Here is a 21,204-nt window from a genome sequence, read left to right on the forward strand (position 1 = left end):
AATTTTAATAAAACTTGCCTGATCAATAGGTATGACAGAACTTCCTCCTGGCTACAAGCCAAAGTGTTTGCAAAACATTTTAAATCCATGTAAGAAGATTGTTTGATACAAGGCACCTTTCTCAGGGTCTTAAGTCTTTTTTAAGAATAAGAGAAACTGAGGTAATTAGAAGAACATGAGAAGACCCTCCCCTTTGTTTAAAAAAAAAATCTTCCACAAGGAATCAATTAACATATTCTGAAGTCATTTATAATACTTCTCTCAAAACCATCTGAACTTAGTGTTTTAGGTTATGTTTACACTAACAAAGTCACCCTTCACTCAAAAACTCCAGTTGTTCAACAGAAAGAAGAGGTAATTGGACATCATTTAAAAAAAAAAAAGGATTAAATTATGGAGAGAGCTGATTTTGTCACAGAAAGAGAGATTCTTTTTTAAAAGGTTCAAATGCAAGAGATCATCTCAGATTTCATTAATTCAGAGCTTCCAGGTTTGTTTGATAGATCTTGCAATCCCCTTCAGGAGATTTGAAGAGTTGATTAGGTGTGCCATCATCCTCCCTGCTTTGCTTATATATGAATAAAAACACGGATTTTGAGAAACTAAAGCATGCATTTGCAACTTTTTATGTAATGAGAGAAATTAAAGCTACCATAGCAGCTTCAAATTGTTATAGCACCAGAAGCATATTTGTATGTCAAAATTTGGAGATCCATAATATCTCATCCTAACATAAGCAATTCCCGTGATAAAGCTTTCTTTTTACTAAAGGGGAAAGAAATTATAGCTCCTCATATAGAAGCATTAGATGTCTTCCAAAATACATAGTGCGCTTGATACATTTGCAAAAATAAATCTATTTGAAAAGATTTTTAAATAAAAGTTTGGTTAAACCTCTATGATTATTGAACAAACTGTGAAGTAGTGATTTCAGCAGTGATTTCAGCAGTGATCAGAGTATGAGCTGATACTGAAACAAGGAAGATTTCTGCACCCAAAGTGTGTTCAATTAAAGTGTGATTTAAAAAAGTGTCAGATAAAGAATTACGAGCATGTGAGACCGAAGTAAAATCATATACATATACATATATATATATACACACATATATATATATACACACACATATACACACACAAAAGTTGAGTAGAGCACCCCTGAACTAAGCTGATGTTAAAGAGCTACTGGAGGCCCTGTACAGTGACTTTAATCATCATCATGGCTATATTTCATGATGACAATGACTTGAAAATGTCTTAAATGCAGAATTAATTTTGTTAGAGTTCTGCTCTTTCCTTTCAATAGGCCAAGTTCCAGTCAATTACATTTGATATGAAGAATCCAAAGAAACCAATTTTCTATACATTGTGATGATCAAAAATCCTTTCTATCTCGAATTATCCACTTCAGTCCATTCAAAATCACTTGTTTCCTACCACTTCCTTCAACTTTAAGCATTTCTACACAAGTACTTATATGCCTCCTTTAATTGTAATATCTGAGTGCCCATCAAGTATTTAAAAATAGAAGTAACAATCTCCTGCAGAAGAGAATTCAATAGTCCACATGCAGTAAATTCTGTCTCCTGCGCTATGACTTGTGGAGGTCGTGGTTATAGAAGGAGAGGGAATCTCTTTAGTAGCTAGGGCCAATCCCATGAAGGACTCTGAATATTAGGATAGAGACTTTGAATTGTTCTGTATTCAATGGTGAGCCAGTGCATAGCATGGAGCACTGGGGTGATGTGCTAAAGGCAATTTTAGTCACTAGGCATATATGCTGATGCATCTTCTACCAGTTGGAGCCTTTTCCTGGTGTGTGGTTTTATTCCTACATACAAAATATACAAAAAAATCAAGCCTGGAGGTCACAAATGGAATAGCATGCCAATGTGTAGCATGATTGCAATGCAAAATACTACCAGATGTTAGCAATGCAAGGAATCATTACTATGCAAGCCTTTGTATGGAAACGCCAATTCAAGTGATAGGAGTCTGGCACAATACTGATACTATGCACACAAAAAAGGTACTATACATAGACCACATATGTTTTATAAACTTTAAAATGTGGTTAATTCTTATTTTGAAAAGAGAAAAATTCAAATCTATTTTAAGTGCCAACTGCTTGTTAAAAAGTTATAATTCAGCTGATTAAGCATCTCTAGAGCTATATATAGAGTATCAGAAACCCAGAAAGAACAAGAGACTAAAGAGTCTTGGAAAAATAAAAATTTGCATTGTGGATTCAAGCCTGTGTGCCAAGATTTTGCCCAATGAAATTTGTAACTGCCAAGTTATAACCCCCAAAAGCAAGGTTTATAATGGAAATGCTGACAGACTCTCAATTATAGTAATTGTACTGGTTATTGCTAAAAATATACAGCAGGGTACAAGACAGCCTGACATTCAGGCTCTAATATTGAGTTGTGGCAACTTGACTAATATTCCTATCCCATATTTAGCATCATTCAGACAGCATTTTCTATTAACGAAGCATCTTCTCTCTCATAGTGAGGAATAGGTACACTGAGAAAATTCCAGATGGACACAGAACAATGAAAGCATGGCAGTTCTTTATTTTCATATAATGGCCATAATCTTATGACATCTCTTAAAGTTAACCCCCACCTCCCATTCTCCAACGAAGTGGCTCAAAAGAGAGAATTATAAGTAACAAGGGAAAGCCTAGACTGCAAAAAGATAAGTTATTTATATGTTGTATGGAATATAGTTGTAGCTGTGTTGTTCCCAGGATACTAAAGAGACAAGGTGGGTGAAATAATATTACTTCACCCACCTTGTCTTTTGAGGTTATTGATACATTATATACACAACATTTCTGTACTATAAAATTAACATATGTAATAAGAAATCTAACCAGGTGCAAATAAATTAGAACATTATGGGCCAACAAATACTCAAATATAATGCTAAAAATATTTAATGCCACAAGAATCTATTTTTGTAACACAAATAGCTTAAGGTTTTAAAAGTGATTAAATATTTATAGTAACAAAAACATCAGCAGTTATCTTAGCTAGAATAAAAATTAAAAGTGCTTGCAATCCTTATGTTACAAGGATGATCATCAGCAGTGGCCAAGAAGAAATATTCCCCCATAGGGAATAGCATTGCATAGGATAGCATTGCACAATTTGGTACAATTGATCTAATTTTGGTCTATCCTTTGTCTGAAGAATTTGGAACTGACCACTGCTAGAGACAGGTTCTCAGACCACACAAACTACTGATGCTTTCCCATTATGGAAATTTTTATCACCCTATATACTACTTTTTTTCTCCTTATATGTTTAGGAAGAGATGGTTAGGTTGCTGGTATACTGTGACCACTGCCTACCACCAATGTAGTCTCATTGATTTCTTGTACTCCTTCATCTCTCTGTATCCATCTGTTGCTTTGTCTTATATTTATTTAGCTGTAAGCTCTTCGGGGTAGAGACTGTACTTTTGTCCTGTGTTTGTACAGTACCTAGCACAATGAGGTCTTGGTCCATGACTAGGACGCAGACCCAGCACAATAATACAAAATCAAAGCTATGGTGTCTTGTGGAAAGTTTAAAAAAAAACATTCTATTTAATATTTATTCAGTTGATATTACATAAGGAGCAGTAACAACACCTAAATTAAGGTTGCCTAGTACTTCCCATTATATTTTTTTTTCCTTCTTCCTTTGAAGAACTAACATTTCCAAGGTACACCATACATACCTGAAATTTAGCAGAGGAGGAGAGGTGCTATTACAATCTGTTCAGATATTGCCGAGTTATAAACTGTTGAAAGCCACGATACACAGTTTGCATTGTGATCCAATCACGTTGGAAGCAACATAAGCTAAACTAGAATAGCTCAGTGGTTTGAGCATTGGCCTGCTAAACCTAGGGTTGTGAGTTTAATCCTTGAGAGGGCCATTTAGGGATCTGGGGCAAAAATCTGTCTGGGGATTAGTCCTGCTTTGAGCAGGGGGTTGGACTAGATGACCTCCTGAGGTCCCTTCCAACCCTGATATTCTATGATAGAAAAAGGACTCTTATTCCACGTGTGCACGTGGAGCATGCACGAGGAGAGCTATACCAGTATAATCATGCCGCTAAATTTCTTCCTGTAGACAAGTTCTAAAATAAGTTTGTATGGAAAAAGGATCTTTGCTGATTAAGAATTCATCTGTTCTACCTAGAGCCAATCTTCCATTGTGGAGAATAAGACAACATTTTGGGCTATAGTACTATCAGAGGATATTCAGTTTTGTGTCTTCTTGTCAAATAGATTCTGTTGGATCTTGCTTTTCCAATGCCTGGCCAAATTAGGGTCATGGGTAAATTCAAGTTAACTACAATTCAATTCAGACCAAATGGTGCTGAAGCTGGTGGGTAGAAGAGGAAATCTTGAAGAATTGATAGGGCTATGCATGTTTTGTCTGATAATGACTGCTAAGAACACAGGAAGGATGCATACCCTTTATCTCAGGGGATCTGCAAATGTTACGGAATTACTGGATCGGTAACTGCTCTTGGATTCCCAGAATGCTGTAATGGCCCAAACTGTTTCTTATCTTTGTTTGACCTGGTGTCTGTGAACTCTAAATCCAAAAAGGATATTGTAATGCACTGTAATTGAGTTACCCTCAAAGTTACCTTGAAAATTTCAGCTAGTAGACACTATGACAGTCCACCTCTTGACTGGAGCAGGCCAACATGAACACACCATACATATAATAAATGTTTTGCACTGCTTCTGAATCCAACACTGGATGCATTTCAAGGTATTGGTTACCTATAAAATCCTCAACAGAACAGGAGTTTTCTGCCAGAATGCTCCTGTAATTTCTATAACTAAGGGCCAGAATTCTTGATGGAGGCCCTTCAGAAATTGCTATAGAGGCTTCTTGTTAACCTCCTGGAATATTATTCATCTCTTTGGTGGCCTGATTTTTAGGAGTGCTGAACACCGACAAATCCCATTCTAATGAAAGGGAGTGTTAGGCTATGTTTACACTAGAGAGCTTACAACGACAGAGCTGTACTGATGCAGCTGCGCCACTGTAAGATTTCTCGTGTAGCTGCTTTATGCTGACGGGAGAAAGCTCTCCCACTGACATTGTGCTGTGCAACGGCCACTTATTCCAGTGAAAATTATGTCGCTCAGGAGGTGTGTTTTTTCACACCCCAGGAGAGAGAGAAATTTTGCTGACATAAGGGTAGTGTAGACATAGCCTTAAGAGAGAGAAGCAGTAGTTCTAAGTTGTGAACTGCCTCAGTCATTTCAACAGGTGCTAACTCAGATGTTGGTGCTACAAGGAAGAAAGCACAGAGACAAAAGTGGAAGGACACTATTGTAGGCAGTACTGTAGTTCATTTTGATTTCTGCAAGGTACCTAGGTGTGATGATGCATGCAATATAAATATTCTACATATGCACACTCAAATGCTTGGATGAACGATGTGTTGTAAAGCCAAGATAATCATATAAACTTTAGTTTAAACGAAGTCTATAAAAATACTAATAAAAATCCTTACTCTCAGGACTTCGTTTCTGCCATTGATTATACTCTGCTGTTAAAGCCTTCACTCGCACCATTAACAATGAAAGCTGTAAAACAAGAAGGAAAAAAAAAAAGAGTATTTAAAAACTAATTCTTGAAATGTGCTGAATAGTATTTGAGTAAGATGAGACAGAACATGGTAAAAAATTATTTAGTATTCCACGAGGAAGAATCTGGAAGATACAATGGAGCACATTTTACTAGTTTTTAGAATCACTATTGCTTACAGTCTATTTCTTTTGATAACGTACAACTACTTAGAAGTTAATTATTTAGATTTATACAGAATAAAATAAAATCACCCAATCCAGTGCCCTGGACAATATTTAAGAAATACACTAAAAAAAAAAGAGAGACCTGTCAATTCCACCAGATCAACTCAAATAAGATTGACAACATAAGTATAACTGAAATCAATCAACCCCCCACACAATCCCCAGAGTCCCACACCCAGCTGTAGCTATCTTCCATTTCCTCATGAATTGGGAAGAAAAGGCAGACCTTCCAGCATGCCCTGAAAAGTGACAAATTTGGGCTGTTACGACCTGGACAGGTAAAGCCCAGTATCCTAATGGAGAACACTCTGCCAACTGCCTACTATGACTGATAGAGTTTAAGGTCAGAAGGGACCATTAGATCATCTAATCCAGGGGTTCTCACAACATATTTTTTGATGGCCTTAGAGTGCGGCCACCAACTCTTGCTGGTTGTAGCTCTGAGAATTTTTCCTAAAATACTTAAGGAACTTTAGGAAAATTAAAATTAACTATGCACATATACACGTCCAGATCATTGTAATTTATTTATGGAAGGTTTTTTTTTTTTTTGCAGACTCAATAACAAAAATAATGTACAGTTGTTTCTATTCTTTACTGGACCTAAACAGAATAGAAACAAAAATAAGGTGCTTTGCATATTTTTATATATATATATATATATATATATATATATATATAAATAATCTATCTATCTACATAGATTGCTAGTTAGTAAGTCTGCTATTGTGAAAAGTGATATTTGTATATTTGTTAATATCACTTTTAACAGCAGACTTACTGAGCCCTGGTATACTGGAGGACAAATTAAGCCCTGGATGAGGAGGTGAATAAGGAGGCAGGGGGGCCAGTGGCAATGGGGGTCTGGAGGAAGCACCAGGGGTCAAGGTGATGGTGGGGGGGTGAGTCCAGGGATGGAGCCCAAAGCCCTGTGGCTGGGGGACAGAGCCTGCCACCCACCACCCCAGGGCAGAAGCCTGAAGCCCGAGACACACTGTCCCTGGGAAGGTGGGGAACTCACACTGGTTGCTTGCTCCTACAGTGTTTGTTGCTCCAGAAGGGGGTAGGGACCAACCCCTGGGCAGCCCCAGAGGAAGAGCTGGTGCTTTGCCTCTCCTCCTCCTCCTCCCCCCCCCCCCACCCCCAAATCACAGCCCAGTATGCTGTGGCCACAAGAAAAGCCCCCGGTGGCTGCATGCAGCCACAGTGGCTGCATTTGAGAAACGCTGATCTAATCTGACCTGTGTATCACAGACTATTGATTTTACCCAGTTACCCCTGTATGGAATCTAATAACTTGTGTTTGACTAAAGCATAACTTGTAGCTGGCTAAAGCACATCTTCCGGAAAGACATCCTCTCTTGATTTGATTACAACAGAAGATGGAGAATCCACCACTTCCTGGTAGTTGGTTCCTATGGTTTGTCATTCTCACTGTTAAAATTTGAATTTGTCTGGCTTCAGCTTCCAGCCATTCTCCACTAGATTAAAGTAGTTCTAGCACCTGATTTTTCTATCTGTGATGGTACTTGTACACTATAATTAAGTCACCTCTCGATCTTCTGTTTGATAAACTAAACAGATTGAGCTCTTTAAACCTCTCACTGTAAAGCACCTTCCATAGCTCTTGAATAATTTTTGTGGCTATTCTCTGCACCCTCTCCAATTTGTCAACATTTCTTTTAAAATCTGGATAACAGAACCGTATACCAGTTTCACCAAGGCCATATACAGAGGTAAAATCACCTCCCCACTTCTACAACACTGCTTATACATCCAGGGCTTGGATTAGCTCTTTTTGCATCACCACCACACTAGGAGCTCATGTTGAACTGCTTGTCCATTCTGACCCCTAAATCCTTTTCAGTGTCACTGTTTTGCAGGATACAGTCTCCTACCCCATTCAATAGGTATGGCTTTGTTCCTAGCTGTCGAGCTTTGCATTTGGCTGTATTAAAATGCATTTTGTCTGAATGGGCTTAGCTTACCAAGGGATCCAGATTGTTCTGTATGACTCCCTTGTCCTCATCATTATTATTTACCAACAATCATGTCATCTGCAAATGTTATCAGCAGCGATTTCAGATTTACTTCCAGATCACTGATGAAAAGTCTTCAGCTCACATGCCTCTGCTGATCACAACTGTAGCAGTAATGTCATGGAGAGAGAGAGGTGGATTCTTTGACAGGTAAGTCCCAGTCTTTTCTAAATCAAAACCAACAACTTAAAAATCAATCCGGAAACTAACAGGCAGCCAGTGCAGGTCACAGAACACAGATTAGTAGCATCCATGACAACTTTTATAACATTTAAGTATACTACCTCTTATCTATAGCAATTCAAAATCCAAACTTTTAAGTCTTCACTTTATGTGTAAGGGCCTACATACACCTCTACAACGATATAACGCGACCCGATATAACATGAATTCAGATATAACGCGGTAAAGCAGCGCTCGGGGGGGGATGGGGGGGCAAGGCTGCGCACTCCAGCAGATCAAAGCAAGTTCGATATAACGCGGGTTTCACCTATAACGCAGTAAGATTTTTTTTGGCTCCCAAGGACAGTGTTATATTGGGGTAGAGGTGTATTTGTATCTGTGTAAAAAAGGACTACTCCTCTGATTTAACAGAGGTTTATTATAGTAGTGTTCAGCTGCTGAAGAAAGGGCAATCAGCCCCCAGTGTACTGCTGCTGTTGAGATACACTGAGAAACTGCAGCTGGAAAACACAAAATACCATTTCAGGAGATAATATGAAAAATGAAGCTAAACAATCTTCGCTTCCATTTATCAAAATGTTTGCCGTTCCCAGTTGTAGGAGAGATGGAACAGTAATACTTTCCTCTATTTCCAGAGCATTTAAATACACTAAAATAGGTACAGGCTTTTGAATTAAAAAAAAAAAGTAATTTAGTAAGAAATGAAGTGTACATTTAAGTACAAAAGCTACTGTAATGATCATGCATTCCATAAAAGGTAGGGCAGACTCAAATTTGGCTTTCGCTCAGCTAAAAAATTCAAGATTAATATGCACCATGAATCATCAGCCAAGTTCACAATAAAAATATCAGGAATTGAAAAATTAATGTCAGCTTTTCACTGCTTGAGAGAACCCATTATAGTAATTTTAACCAAAGGAAAAAAACCATAGAAAATATAGCCACCATACAAATATCCTGCCTAGAAAGTTACTTTTATAGGATAGACGATGCCCATTCTTCTGCAATACTGTAGCACTGTCTCGGGTCACAAAAACAGACAATTCCCTTATCAGGTCTTTATTTATATTTGACATGAAGAATGCACATACAAAAATCTGAGTACTTACAGTACTAGTATACAAATAAATTCTGCCAGCCAGTAGCCTTAAAATAATCATAGAGATAATTTACTTCAGCAACAGACACTAAAAAAGAAAAATTCCAGAAAAGCCCCTTACCCAAATCATACTAAGGAACACCCACCCTTATTCTTCTCCTTAAGCCCTATCAGGCAATTGGCTTTTTCAGAGTGCCCATGTGGTCATCAAATCTATTTTGGATGGGGAGCATGTTCCAAAGTCCCAGGGCCTTCATACATAGAGAATGCCCTGCTGGCAACACCCTTTCTTTTATAAGTAGAGGGTTATAATTTGAGTGCCTCCAGTGACTGCAGTTGGGGCAGTACGTTGTAGGGCAGGGGTGTCAAACTCAATTGCACAGGGGGCCAAAACTCAAAACTCGCGGGCCGAACAGTATAACCATTTATTTAACAGACTAAATATTTATGTTTTTTAACCATTAATATGAACCAAAATACAGGATATCATTCCAAAATAAATACATTTCAACTTAAAATATTTTGCTCTTCATAAAAAAATATCCTGTCAATACAATACATTCAAAATCTGTACATGCTGGAATATTAAAAAATCTGAAAATATAAATAAAAAATTGAATTTAAAGCAAAAGTATAATCATAACAAATCATAACATTCCATTTTCTTGTCCTATTTAGTCAGAGCCTGATACTTGGAGTCTTTTCTTTGCAACAAGTTCGTTTATGTTTGGGGTTAGGTTCTGTGTTGTGAAGATTCTCAGGATCGATTGCAGGTGTTCATCAGTGAGGCGACTCCTGTGTGACGTTTTGTTAATTTTCATCACAGAGAACAGCTGCTCGCACAGATATGTGCTGCCAAACATGGACAGGATTCGAGCCGCATGTTGGCGGAGCTGCGGCATCGCTTCAGGAATGAAGCGAGTGAACTGTGCTGGCCCCGCAGTGTCGTACTTTGCCTTCAGTGTCCCGTTACATTGCCGTTCTATCAGCTCCATCTGCATTTCTACAGGTGCGGTTTCCACATCGACTGCAAATGGGTTGCGAAGCAGCTCGAAGTTACTTTTCTGTGCCTCAAAGTCACTGAAGCGCCGTGCGAACTCAGTGCGCAGCGCGCTGAGTTTTTCAGCAAAGGTGGCATTTGGGAAAACTGTGGCACTTTCTTGGTTCCGTATTACTTGGCAACAGGGAAAGTGAGACAAGTTGCATTGGTGCATTTGTGTCTCCCATAAGCGCAGCTTCACTTGAAATGCCTTCACTGCATCATGCATATCGGTTATTATGTGCTCCCGTCCCTGGAGTTGAAGGTTTAAAGCGCTAAGATGCAACGTTATGTCAGCCAGGAACGCCAACTCACATTTCCACTTTTCATCCCGCAGAACTGTGCAGTCTTTCCCCTTACTGTCCATGAACTGGCAGATTTCCTCTCGCAGCTCAAAGTGTCTTTTGAGAACTTTTCCCCGACTTAGCCACCGGACCTCCGTATGATATGGCATATCGCCAAACTCGCTATCTATTTCCCGCAGAAAAGACTGGAATTGGCGGTGATTTAAACCGTGGGCTCTGATAAAGTTGACGGTTTGTGTTACAGTGTTCATCACATGATCCATTTTTAGGACTTTAGCACTCAGCGATTCCTGGTGTATGATGCTGTGATACACTGTCAACTCACCGGCACAGTTCTCCTCCCGCATCTTTGAGCGCATCCTTCCCACCAGTCCATTTTTTTCACCACACATAGCAGGTGCGCCATCTGTTGTAAGTCCAACGAGTTTTTCCCACGGCAGTTTCATGTCGGTTACACTTTGAAATACATTTCCAAAGATGTCTTCTCCTTTCGTTGTCCCGTGCATCGATTTAATGTCCAGTATTTCCTCTGTTACGCACAAATTGGAATCCACACCACGGATAAATATCGCCAGCTGTGCAGTGTCAGTCGCGTCAGTAGTTTCATCCACGGCAAGGGAGTATGCAACAAAATCTTTTGCTCTTTCAATCAACTGTGTTTTCAAATCAGTCGCCATCTCACAAACCCGATTAGCAACAGTGTTTCTGCTGAGGCTTACATTTGCAAACGCTCGCGTTTTATCTGGACAAAGGACGTCGCACACTTTCATCATACAATTCTTTACGAATTCCCCCTCGGTAAACGGCCGTCCTGATTTGGCGATCTCTTCGGCCACAATGAAACTTGCTTTCACAGCAGCTTCACTTTGTGATTTTGCTTTGGTGAAAAACGTCTGCTGGGATGTCAAATTCTTCTTCAACTCCTCTACCTTTTGTAGCTTCTGTCCTGCGCTCAGGTTTTTGAATTTGTTCTCATGTTTCGTCTCGTAGTGCCGTCTTAGGTTATACTCCTTCATTACAGCGATATTACTCCCGCAAAGGAGACACACTGGTTTACCTGCAATTTCAGTAAACATATACTCATTCTCCCACCGGCTTTGAAAGCCTCGGTTTTCAGAATCAATTTTTCTCTTGGCCATTGTTGGGGTCTAGCTTTGATTTGATATTAGCGTTGTATACATCAACAGACCGCGAACTTGAACCGCGGCTTGCCGTTGGCGGCAATTGCACTGCATCATGGGATTTGTAGTGTGTGTTATTGGGGCGTCATATCACAGGGCCATTAAAAACAGATATATAAAACGATTTCGCGGGCCGGATATAATTGTATGGCGGGCCGGATGTGGCCCGCGGGCCTTGAGTTTGACACATGTGTTGTAGGGGAAGAGGCAATCTCTCAGGCAGGCAGGTTCCAGGCCACTGAAGTCTTTACAGATCATGAGCAAAAGGAAGCCAGGTAGATCCCAGAGCACTGTTATGTGCCCTGCTTAATAAAGTGAAGTCCCAAATAGAGCACATTACAGTAATCTAATCTTGAAGTGACAAAGGCATTGACAACAGTGGCAAGGTCAGCATCTGAAAGAAAAGGTCACAACCATTTTGCCAGCTGTAGATAATAAAAAGTAGACAGGTTACTGCTCTAATATGATCATCTAAAGCAGCTGAGAGGCTAACATCACCCCACAAAGTTGCAAACTCTGATGGCCAATGATGGAAGCACTCTCTAGTTCCATTACCTCCACCATCATCACATCAGTCTTATATGGGTAGAGTTTCAATCAGCTCACTCTGATCTATGCTCCAATCTCAACTGCTTGTTGGCTGAGATACTAAACCACATCATCGCCAAGTTGGATGAGATAGACACATACTGTTGGGTGTCATTACTGTACTGAGAACATAATACCCTGAGCTTGCGTACTAATCCTCTTAAATTCTATATACACGTTGAAACAGGAAGGGTGCCAGGATAGCATACTGAGGCATCCATCACACAAGAGCCCTTTAGGAAGAGTAGCAATCACCCACAACTACCCACTGTGATTTCTCTTAGAGAAAAGAATAAGGCCGCTGGAAGGTACCCCATCAACATCAATTCATGATCAATGGCATCAAATGACAGATCTAAAAATACCAGCCTGGATACCTGATTTCCATCCATCAACCAATCCAGTCAATGCATTCTCTATGCCAAAGCCAGATTTACACACAGACTGACAAGAGTCAGAGATCAAAGGCATCTAGATACTGTGAGAGTTCTCTCACTATAACCATATCCATATACTTACTCTAAGGGAAGATGGGATACTGGCAATAATTGGCCAGATTAATATCAACCTATGGCTTCTTGAGCCGAGGCTATACTAAAGCTATCTAAACCAAAAGGCAGTCTACCTTCTCTCAACACTTCCGGTACCTCAGTGAACACCCCACTAGCTGAAATTCTAGCAAAGATTAGGCCTTCTGTCTCCCCAAGATTTTGGTCTTTCAAATATAAAATTGCAGAACTACTAACTGTGGTATCAAGTATCAGAGGGGTAGCCGTGTTAGTCTGAATCTGTAAAAAGCAACAGAGGGTCCTGTGGCACCTTTAAGACTAACAGAAGAATTGGAGCATAACTGTGGTATGTAACCTATCATTTAAATAAGCTTCTGTACCAGATGCCTGAAGAGCAGTCAATGTGACATCAATTTTTTAAAAGATTTCCAAAAACGATCCTGGCAATCACAGGCTGATAAGCCTAACTTCAATACAAGGGAATATGGTTGAAACTAAAGTACAAAACAGAATTATCAGACACAAACACAATTTGTTGGGGAAGACTGAACATAGCTTTTGTAAAGGGAAATCATGCCTCACCAATCTATCAGAATTCTTTGAGAGGGTCAACAAACATATGGACAAAGCTGATCCAGCAGATATAGTGTACTTGGACTTTCAGAAAGCTTTTGACAAGATCCCTCACCAAAGGCTCTTCAGCAAAGTAAGCAGAATGGGATAAAAGGGAAGATCTTCTCATGGATCAGTAACTGGTTCAAAGGAAACAAAGGGTAGGAATTAATAGTCAGTTTTTAGAAGTGAGAGAGATAAATAGTGGCGTCCCCCAAGGATCTGTCCTGGGACCAGTACTGTTCAACATATTCATAAATGATCTGGAAAAGAGAGTAAACTGTGAGGTGGCAAAATTTGCAGACAATACAAAATTATTCGAGATAGTTAAGTCTAAAGCAGACTGCAAAGAGTTACAAAGGGATCTCACAAAACTAGGTGACTGGGCAACAAAATGTCAGGTGGAATTCAATGTTGATAAATGCAAAATAATGCACATTGGAAGACATAATTCCACTTATACATACAAAATTATGGGTCTAATTTAGCTATTACCACTTGAGAAAGATCTTGGAGTCATTGCAGCTAGCTCACTGAAAACATCCACTCAGTGTGCAGTGGCAGTCAAAAAAGCTAACAATGTTAAGAACCATTAGGAAAGGGATAGATAATAAAACAGAAAATATCATAATGCCACTATATAAATCCATGGTACACCCACATAGTGAATACTACGTGCAGTTCTGGACACCCCACCTCAAAAAAAGATATATTAGAATAGGAGAAGGTACAGAGAAGGGCAAAACAATGATTATGGGTAAGGCTGCAAGTTTGTCACGTAGGTCACAGAAGTCACGGATTCCGTGAATTTCCAGGACCTCCGTGACTTCTGCAGTGGCTGGTGTGGTTGGCCCTGGGGCCGCCTGGGGCAGTCTCAGGCCACCACCCCCAGCAGCAGCAGGGGACGGAGTGTGCGAGGGAGCTCAGGGCTGGGAGTTTGGGGCTCAGGAGGAGGCGAGGGCTCTGGGCGGCACTTACCTTGTGGGGCTCCCTGGAAGCAGCAACACGTCCCACCCTACCTCAGCTCCTAGCTCGGCGTGCAGCCTGTGCCTGCAGGCACCGCCCCCGCAGCTTCCACTGGCCGCGGTTCCCAGCCAATGGGAGCTATGGAACCAGTGCTTGTGGCGGGTGCAGTGCACAGAGTGAGGAGCTGAGAGAGGGAGGGACATGTCGCCGCTTCCAGGGAGCGCCATAGACTCATAGACTAAGTCAGAAGGGACCATTATAATCTTCTAGTCTGACCTCCTGCACACCGCAGGCCACAGAATCTCACCCACTCACTACTGTAACAAACCCCTGACCTATGTCTGAGCTACTGAAGTCTTCAACTTGTGGTTTAAAGACTTCAAGGTGCAGAGAATCTTCCAACAAGTGACCTGTGCCCCACGCTGCAGAGGAAGGCGAAAAACCCCCAGGGCCTCTGCCAATCTGCCCTGGAGGAAAATTCCTTCCCGACCCCAAATATGGCGATCAGCTAAACCCTGAGCACGTGGGCAAGACTCACCAACCAGACACCCAGAAAAGAATTCTCTGTAGTAACTCAGATCCCACCCTATCTAGTGTCCCATCACAGGCCATAATAATATTTACCACTAATAGTCAAAGATCAATTAATTGCCAAAATTAGGCTATCCCATCATACCATCCCCTCCATAAACTTATCAAGCTTAGTCTTGAAGCCAGATATCTTTTGCCTCCACTGCTCCCCTTGGAAGACTATTCCAGAACTTCACTCCTCTGATGATTAGAAACCTTAGTCTAATTTCAAGTCTAAACTTCCTGATGGTCAGTTTATATCCATTTGTTCTTGTATCCACATTGGTACTGAGCTTAAATAATTCCTCTCCCTCCCTGATATTTATTCCTCTGATATATTTATAGAAAGCAATCATATCTCCCCTCAGCCTTCTTTTGGTTAGGCTAAACAAGCCAAGCTCTTTGAGTCTCCTTTCATAAGACAGGTTTTCCATTCCTCGGATCATCCTAATAGCCCTTCTCTGTGCCTGTTCCAGTTTGAATTCATCCTTCTTAAACATGGGAGACCAGAACTGCACACAGTATTCCAGATGAGGTCTCACCAGTGCCTTGTAGAACGGTACTAACACCTCCTTATCTCTATTGGAAATACCTCGCCTGATGCATCCCAAGACCGCATTAGCTTTTTTACAGCCATATCACATTGGCGACTCATAGTCATCCTGTGATCAACCAATACTCCGAGGTCCTTCTCCTCCTCTGTTACTTCCAAGTGATGCGGCCCCATGGGGAACCGGGTAGGGAACCTGCCAGCCCTGCCCTCCCCGACCCCAAGCACCCGCGGCGCCCTCCAGGCCGTCCCCGCAGACCCCACGGTGCCCTCTGGGCCACCCCCAAGATTTAGTCAGGGATATATAGTACAAGTAATGGATAGATCACGGGCTGTGAATTTTTGTTTACTGCCCATGACCTGTCCATGACTATTATTAAAAATACCCGTGACTAAAACATAGCCTTAATTATGAGTATGGAACAGTTCTGTATGAGATTTGAAAGACTGGGAGTTTTCAGATTGGAAAAGAGACAACTAAAAAGGGATATGATTGAGGTCTATAGAGTGAATAAGGAAGTGTTATTTACTTCTTTATAGGACACCAGAACGAGGGGTCACCAAATGAAATCAATAGGCAACAGGTTTAAAACAAACAAAAGGAAGTACTTCTTCACAAGTACCTCTAACAAAACACAGTCAACCTGTGGAACTCATTGTCAGGGGATGTTTTGAAGGCCAAAACTATAATGGGGTTCAAAAAAGAACTCGATAAGTTCACAGAGTACAGGTTCATCGATGGCTATTAGCCAAGATGGTCAGGGATGCAAACCCATGCTCTGAGTGTCCCTAGCCTCTTACTGCCAGAAGCTGGAAGTGAATGACAGGGGATGGATCACTCAATGATTGCCTGTTCTGTTCATTCTCTCTAAAGCCCCTGGCATTCGCCACTGCTGGAAGATCGGATACTGGGCTAGATGAACCATTGGTCTGACCCAGTATGGTCATTCTTATGGTCTGCCACCACAGTAGCATATAGCACACTTCTAATATGATCAACTTTTGTCTCAAAATAAGAAGAAATTTCCTCACAACAGAGTGGCTCAGACCAGCTGAGTCCAGATTAACTAGATCATCTATAACATAGAACAAACTGGCTGAGATTTTGTAGATACTATAGCAGAGGAAAACAATTTTTTCTTTAACTTCTGTATAGGAGTTTAAAAATACTGTAGTTGATGCTACAATCAAGCGGCCTCTGTACAAGAATTCTGCCACCAGCACTCTAACCATCTTTCCTCTTGCCTCATTTGTTGCGTATCATCTGTGAACCAGAGTGAGAACAAGGGCATCTGGGGGCCTCCTCATCAACGGTAGAGGGGAAAAGAATATTATAAAGGCCTACAAAAAAAAAGGTCTGTTGGGGGAACAAATTCTCTCTCAGAGGTCTCTGGAACCTTTCTGGTTCCATTAACCGACGAAAGCAGACCAACACACTTGCACAGTCTTCCTTCTCATCTGTCACATGTGGATAGGAGATAAAGCAAAGGTGTTAGCAGGACTAACCCCTATGCTTGGAGGGGATGAAAAGGAAAAAGAAATGTGCAACCATCAAGACCACTACATCTACAGAGTTTCAAGAAGCGCTATCCTTGTAGCGTCCATTTGCTCATTGTCTCACCCTGCAAGCTCAAATACCAAGCACATCTCTACATTGAAAGAAGAAACTGTTTTCTTGAGCTGATGCCAAAAATAAAAAATAATAGCATGGATATTGTAGAAGCTTCTTCACACTTAGAATCATAGAATATCAGGGTTGGAAGGGACCTCAGGAGGTCATCTAGTCCAACCCCCTGCTCAAAGCAGGACCAATTCCCAACAAAATCATCCCAGCCAGGGCTTTGTCAAAAAACCTTAAAAACCTCTAAGGAAGGAGATTCTACCACCTCCCTAGTAACCCATTCCAGTGCTTCACCACCTCCTAGTGAAGAAGTTTTTCCTAATATCCAACCTAAACCTCCCCCACTGCAACTTGAGACCATTACTCCTTGTTCTGTCATCTGCTACCACTGAGAACAGTCTAGAATCTGATCCATCCTCTTTGGAACCCCCTTTCAGGTAGTTGAAAGCAGCTATCAAATCCCACCTCATTCTTCTCTTCTGCAGACTAAAAAATCCAGTTCCCTCAGCCTCTCCTCGTAAGTCATATGCTCCAGCCACCTAATCATTTTTGTTGCCCTCCGCTGGACTCTTTCCAATTTTTCCACATCCTTCTTGTAGTGTGGGGCCCAAAACTGAACACAGTACTCCAGATGAGGCCTCACCAATGTCGAATAGAGGGGAATGATCACATCTCTCGATCTGTTGGCAATGCCCCTACTTATACAGCCCAAAATGTTGTTAGCCTTCTTGGCAACAAGGGCACACTGTTGACTCATATCCAGCTTCTCATCCACTGTAACCTCTAGGTCCTTTTCTGCAGAACTGTCCCTAGTCTGCAGCAGTGCATGGGATTCTTCCGTCTTAAGTGCAGGACTCTGCACTTGTCCTTGTTGAACCTCATCAGGTTTCTTTTGGCCCAATCCTCTAATTTGTCTAGGTCCCTCTGTATCCTATCCCTACCCTCCAGCGTATCTACCACTCCTCCCAGTTTAGTGTCATCTGCAAACTTGCTGAGAATGCAGTCCACGACATCCTCCAGATCATTAATGAAGATATTGAACAAAATCGGCCCCAGGACCGATCCAAGGGGCACTCCGCTTGAAACTGGCTGCCAACTAGACATGGAGCCGTTGATCACTACCCGTTGAGCCCGACGATCCAGCCAGCTTTCTATCCACCTTATAGTCCATTCATCCAGCCCATACTTCTTTAACTTGCTGGCAAGAATACTGTGGGAGACCATATCAAAAGCTTTGCTAAAGTCAAGGAATAACACATCCACTGCTTTCCCCTCATCCACAGAGCCAGTTATCTCCTCATAGAAGGCAATTAGGTTAGTCAGGCATGACTTGCCCTTGGTGAATCAATGCTGACTGTTCCTGATCACTTTCCTCTCCTCTAAATGCTTCAGAATTGATTCCTTGAGGACCAGCTCCATGATTTTTCCAGGGACTGAAACTCAAGACCACAGTTTTGTTTTTATCCCCATAATTAATTTTTATTTGTACTGGAGAGATTTTTCCCCCAGAGTTCTACGGTGGGACAAACATATTTTACACATTTGTCTCATCAGTTACATTTCCTGACTCTATTTTATATAAATATATGAACTGTGTGTTAAACTATTTTATTTTTATTAAGAGATTGATATAAGAAGGTAAAAACAGATTTTAATTAACAATATGGGCTTTATTCAAGAGATACCGATTCTATTTGTTCAAAAATAATTTTTGTAGCATATTCAATTTTGATTAACAAATTGAACAGTCTGACTGTATTTTATACATCCACTTTATGTTATTGCATCCTTAAGTAACTTACACATGGAGAATGGTTAAATAGAAGTGTTATTTTGTCAAATACTTGTTCTCCACTTGGCCCAGGATTAGCTCCCCTGGCATTTTACATTTATAAAACAACTCCCTTCCAGAGCTCTGGGTGCATATATAAAGTTTATAAAAACATACAACAGATTAGGACTCAACATCCGCCTTATGAATGGTCCACTTGCTGCTTATCCTACCCTCCCAAACACTACAAGGACCAAGAAGTCCATTCCCACATGCTCAAACTTGCTCCTTTGATATCCAGTTTCCTAGTTTGTGGCAGCATTACTCAACTATTTCTGCTTCCTTAAAACAGTCATGAACAGAGAGCAGCGGAGTTCCCAAGTAAACAGTACTTCCCAAGTAAACAGAGCAGATAGTAAAATACTTCTATACATAATCTCTCAGATCCCACACACACAAAAAACTCAGCACAAGACACACCTTCCCCAATAAACAGGTCCATTAAAGTCTTCTCCCATTCCCTAGCAACCAACACGCCCAAATGGCTGTTAGAAAGACCTGCCTATCCCCATATTTCACTAGGGACAACATTAAATAGTCAATTTGGTTGGCTAGCTTTGCCCATAATCAATTTGGTAAATTTAAATGCAACTTTCCTGCAATTGCTGGATAGGAGCATACTCGGAGAGTAAAATGTTCACACATTATTAACAGAGTCAATAAGGATAAAGTCGACAACTTTGTATAGGGTAAGTGAAGAATGTTAGCCTATTTCCTAAAAAAGCAAGATAATTGGTATTTGTCTGATAGAAAACTAAAAATTGTTCAGAGTCATAGGTGCCAACTTTTCCCGGCGCTGGTGGGAGCTTGCGCCCCCCCCACCCCTGGCCTTGCCCCGGCCCTGCCCCCATTTCAACCCCTTCCCCAAGGTCCCTGCCCCGACTCTGCCCCCTCCCTGCCCCTATTGGACTCCTTTCCCAAATCCCCGCCCCGGCCCCGCCTCTTCCCTGAGCGTGCCACGTTCCCCCTTCCCCCCCCCAGCGCTGCCGCTGTGAAACAGCTGTTTCGCGGCGGCAAGCACTTGAGCTAGGGGGAGAAGTGGCACGCTCAGGGGAGGAGGCAGAGGTGAGCTGGGGCGGGGAGCTGCCGGTGGGAGCAGAGCACCCACCAATTTTTCCCTGTGGGTGTTCCAGCCCCGGAGCACCCATGGAGTCGGCAACTATGCACTGAGTACAGAAAAGATGGACTTACCTGAGCATCTGATTCTGGAAGTGTTTCTATTCCTAGCAGTGTTAGCTTGCTCTGACACTTAGTAGAAAGAAAAAACAGTGATTACTTATCATTCCTTCCCTTCTTAGGCCAGCCAAATAATGATTTAAAATTCCTCCAAAATAATGTTGTTGTTTTATAGTTAGAAGTATTAACGTGGCTCCCATCACGTTGCTGGAGGCCATGCCTGAGAGGACAATGACAGAACGTTTCAACAGCAGATCACAACAAAAGGGATAGGGCTGGGCCTTCACTAACTGAAGAAGTGGAAGTGGAGGCACTGGAAAAAGACGGTTGGCCACCTGGAAAGAGAGACAATAGTCTGAGAGCAGGAGGAAGACAGAGTTCTGAATATATGGGGATCAGGTGGGAAAGGGAGGCTCAGGGACAGGACTGAAGGGGAAACTAAGAAAGAAAGGTGGGGACAAGTCTGATTGGGAAAGGAATTGAGAGGGAAGTTAGTGAATCAGCGATGGCTCACACTTTAAACTAGCACTTCCCAGACTTTGTTTTCCTGAAGGAGTTCAGCATTCAAATCATGTCCTGCTTCAATCACACTGTGGGTTGTTCAAGCTCTATCCATATCTTAAATCTTTATGCTATGATACATCCTATCCTTTCTCACTTGCTTTGATAAGTCATGAAATTGTTAATGATGTTGGCATACAAAATATCATCACTGGCATCTGAGTTAGCACCCACTGAAACGAATGAGACAATTCTTGTAGAGCTATTGTTTCTGGTTCTTTGGAAACTTGGACAGACATTGCTGCCTCAATTACACTGGAGTCACATTTCAAAGTTTTATTGACTAGCATAACAGCTAAAGACTTTATTTTTCATGAAAGCTAAGACTGGAAAGCAACTGAAAACTTCTGTCCACATCCCCTGTAGTCTTCTGCACCCCCACCAGGGCAGCATGCCTCATAAATTGGGAAAAACTGATTTGAACACAAATGACCCAATTTTCCAAGGTGCAGACATAAGCATAGAAGGGGGTTAATTTATGAATTTGCCAGGGTGCCAGTTACAGCTTTAAAGTGTAAAAAGCAACAGAGTCCTGTGG

The 21,204-nt window shown here is 41.3% G+C and overlaps 1 protein-coding gene across 2 annotated transcripts in view; it reads right to left on the reverse strand.

Moving 5' to 3' along the window:
- CENPK (centromere protein K) overlaps nucleotides 1-21,204 on the reverse strand; it is a 50,577-nt gene that overhangs the window by 16,430 nt on the left and 12,943 nt on the right. The window contains exons 4-5 of one of the 2 annotated variants that reach the window (XM_005300988.5): nucleotides 20,121-20,177; nucleotides 5,536-5,608 (exon numbers count right to left, since the gene is read on the reverse strand). In XM_005300988.5, the coding sequence (XP_005301045.2) occupies nucleotides 5,536-5,608; nucleotides 20,121-20,177 (130 nt within the window). The remainder of the gene's footprint in view (nucleotides 1-5,535; nucleotides 5,609-20,120; nucleotides 20,178-21,204) is intronic. The other variant, XM_024107370.3, reaches the window with a different exon arrangement.

The sequence above is a fragment of the Chrysemys picta genome, chromosome 6, assembly GCF_011386835.1.
Source record: "Chrysemys picta bellii isolate R12L10 chromosome 6, ASM1138683v2, whole genome shotgun sequence".
NCBI classification, from domain to species: domain Eukaryota; kingdom Metazoa; phylum Chordata; order Testudines; family Emydidae; genus Chrysemys; species Chrysemys picta.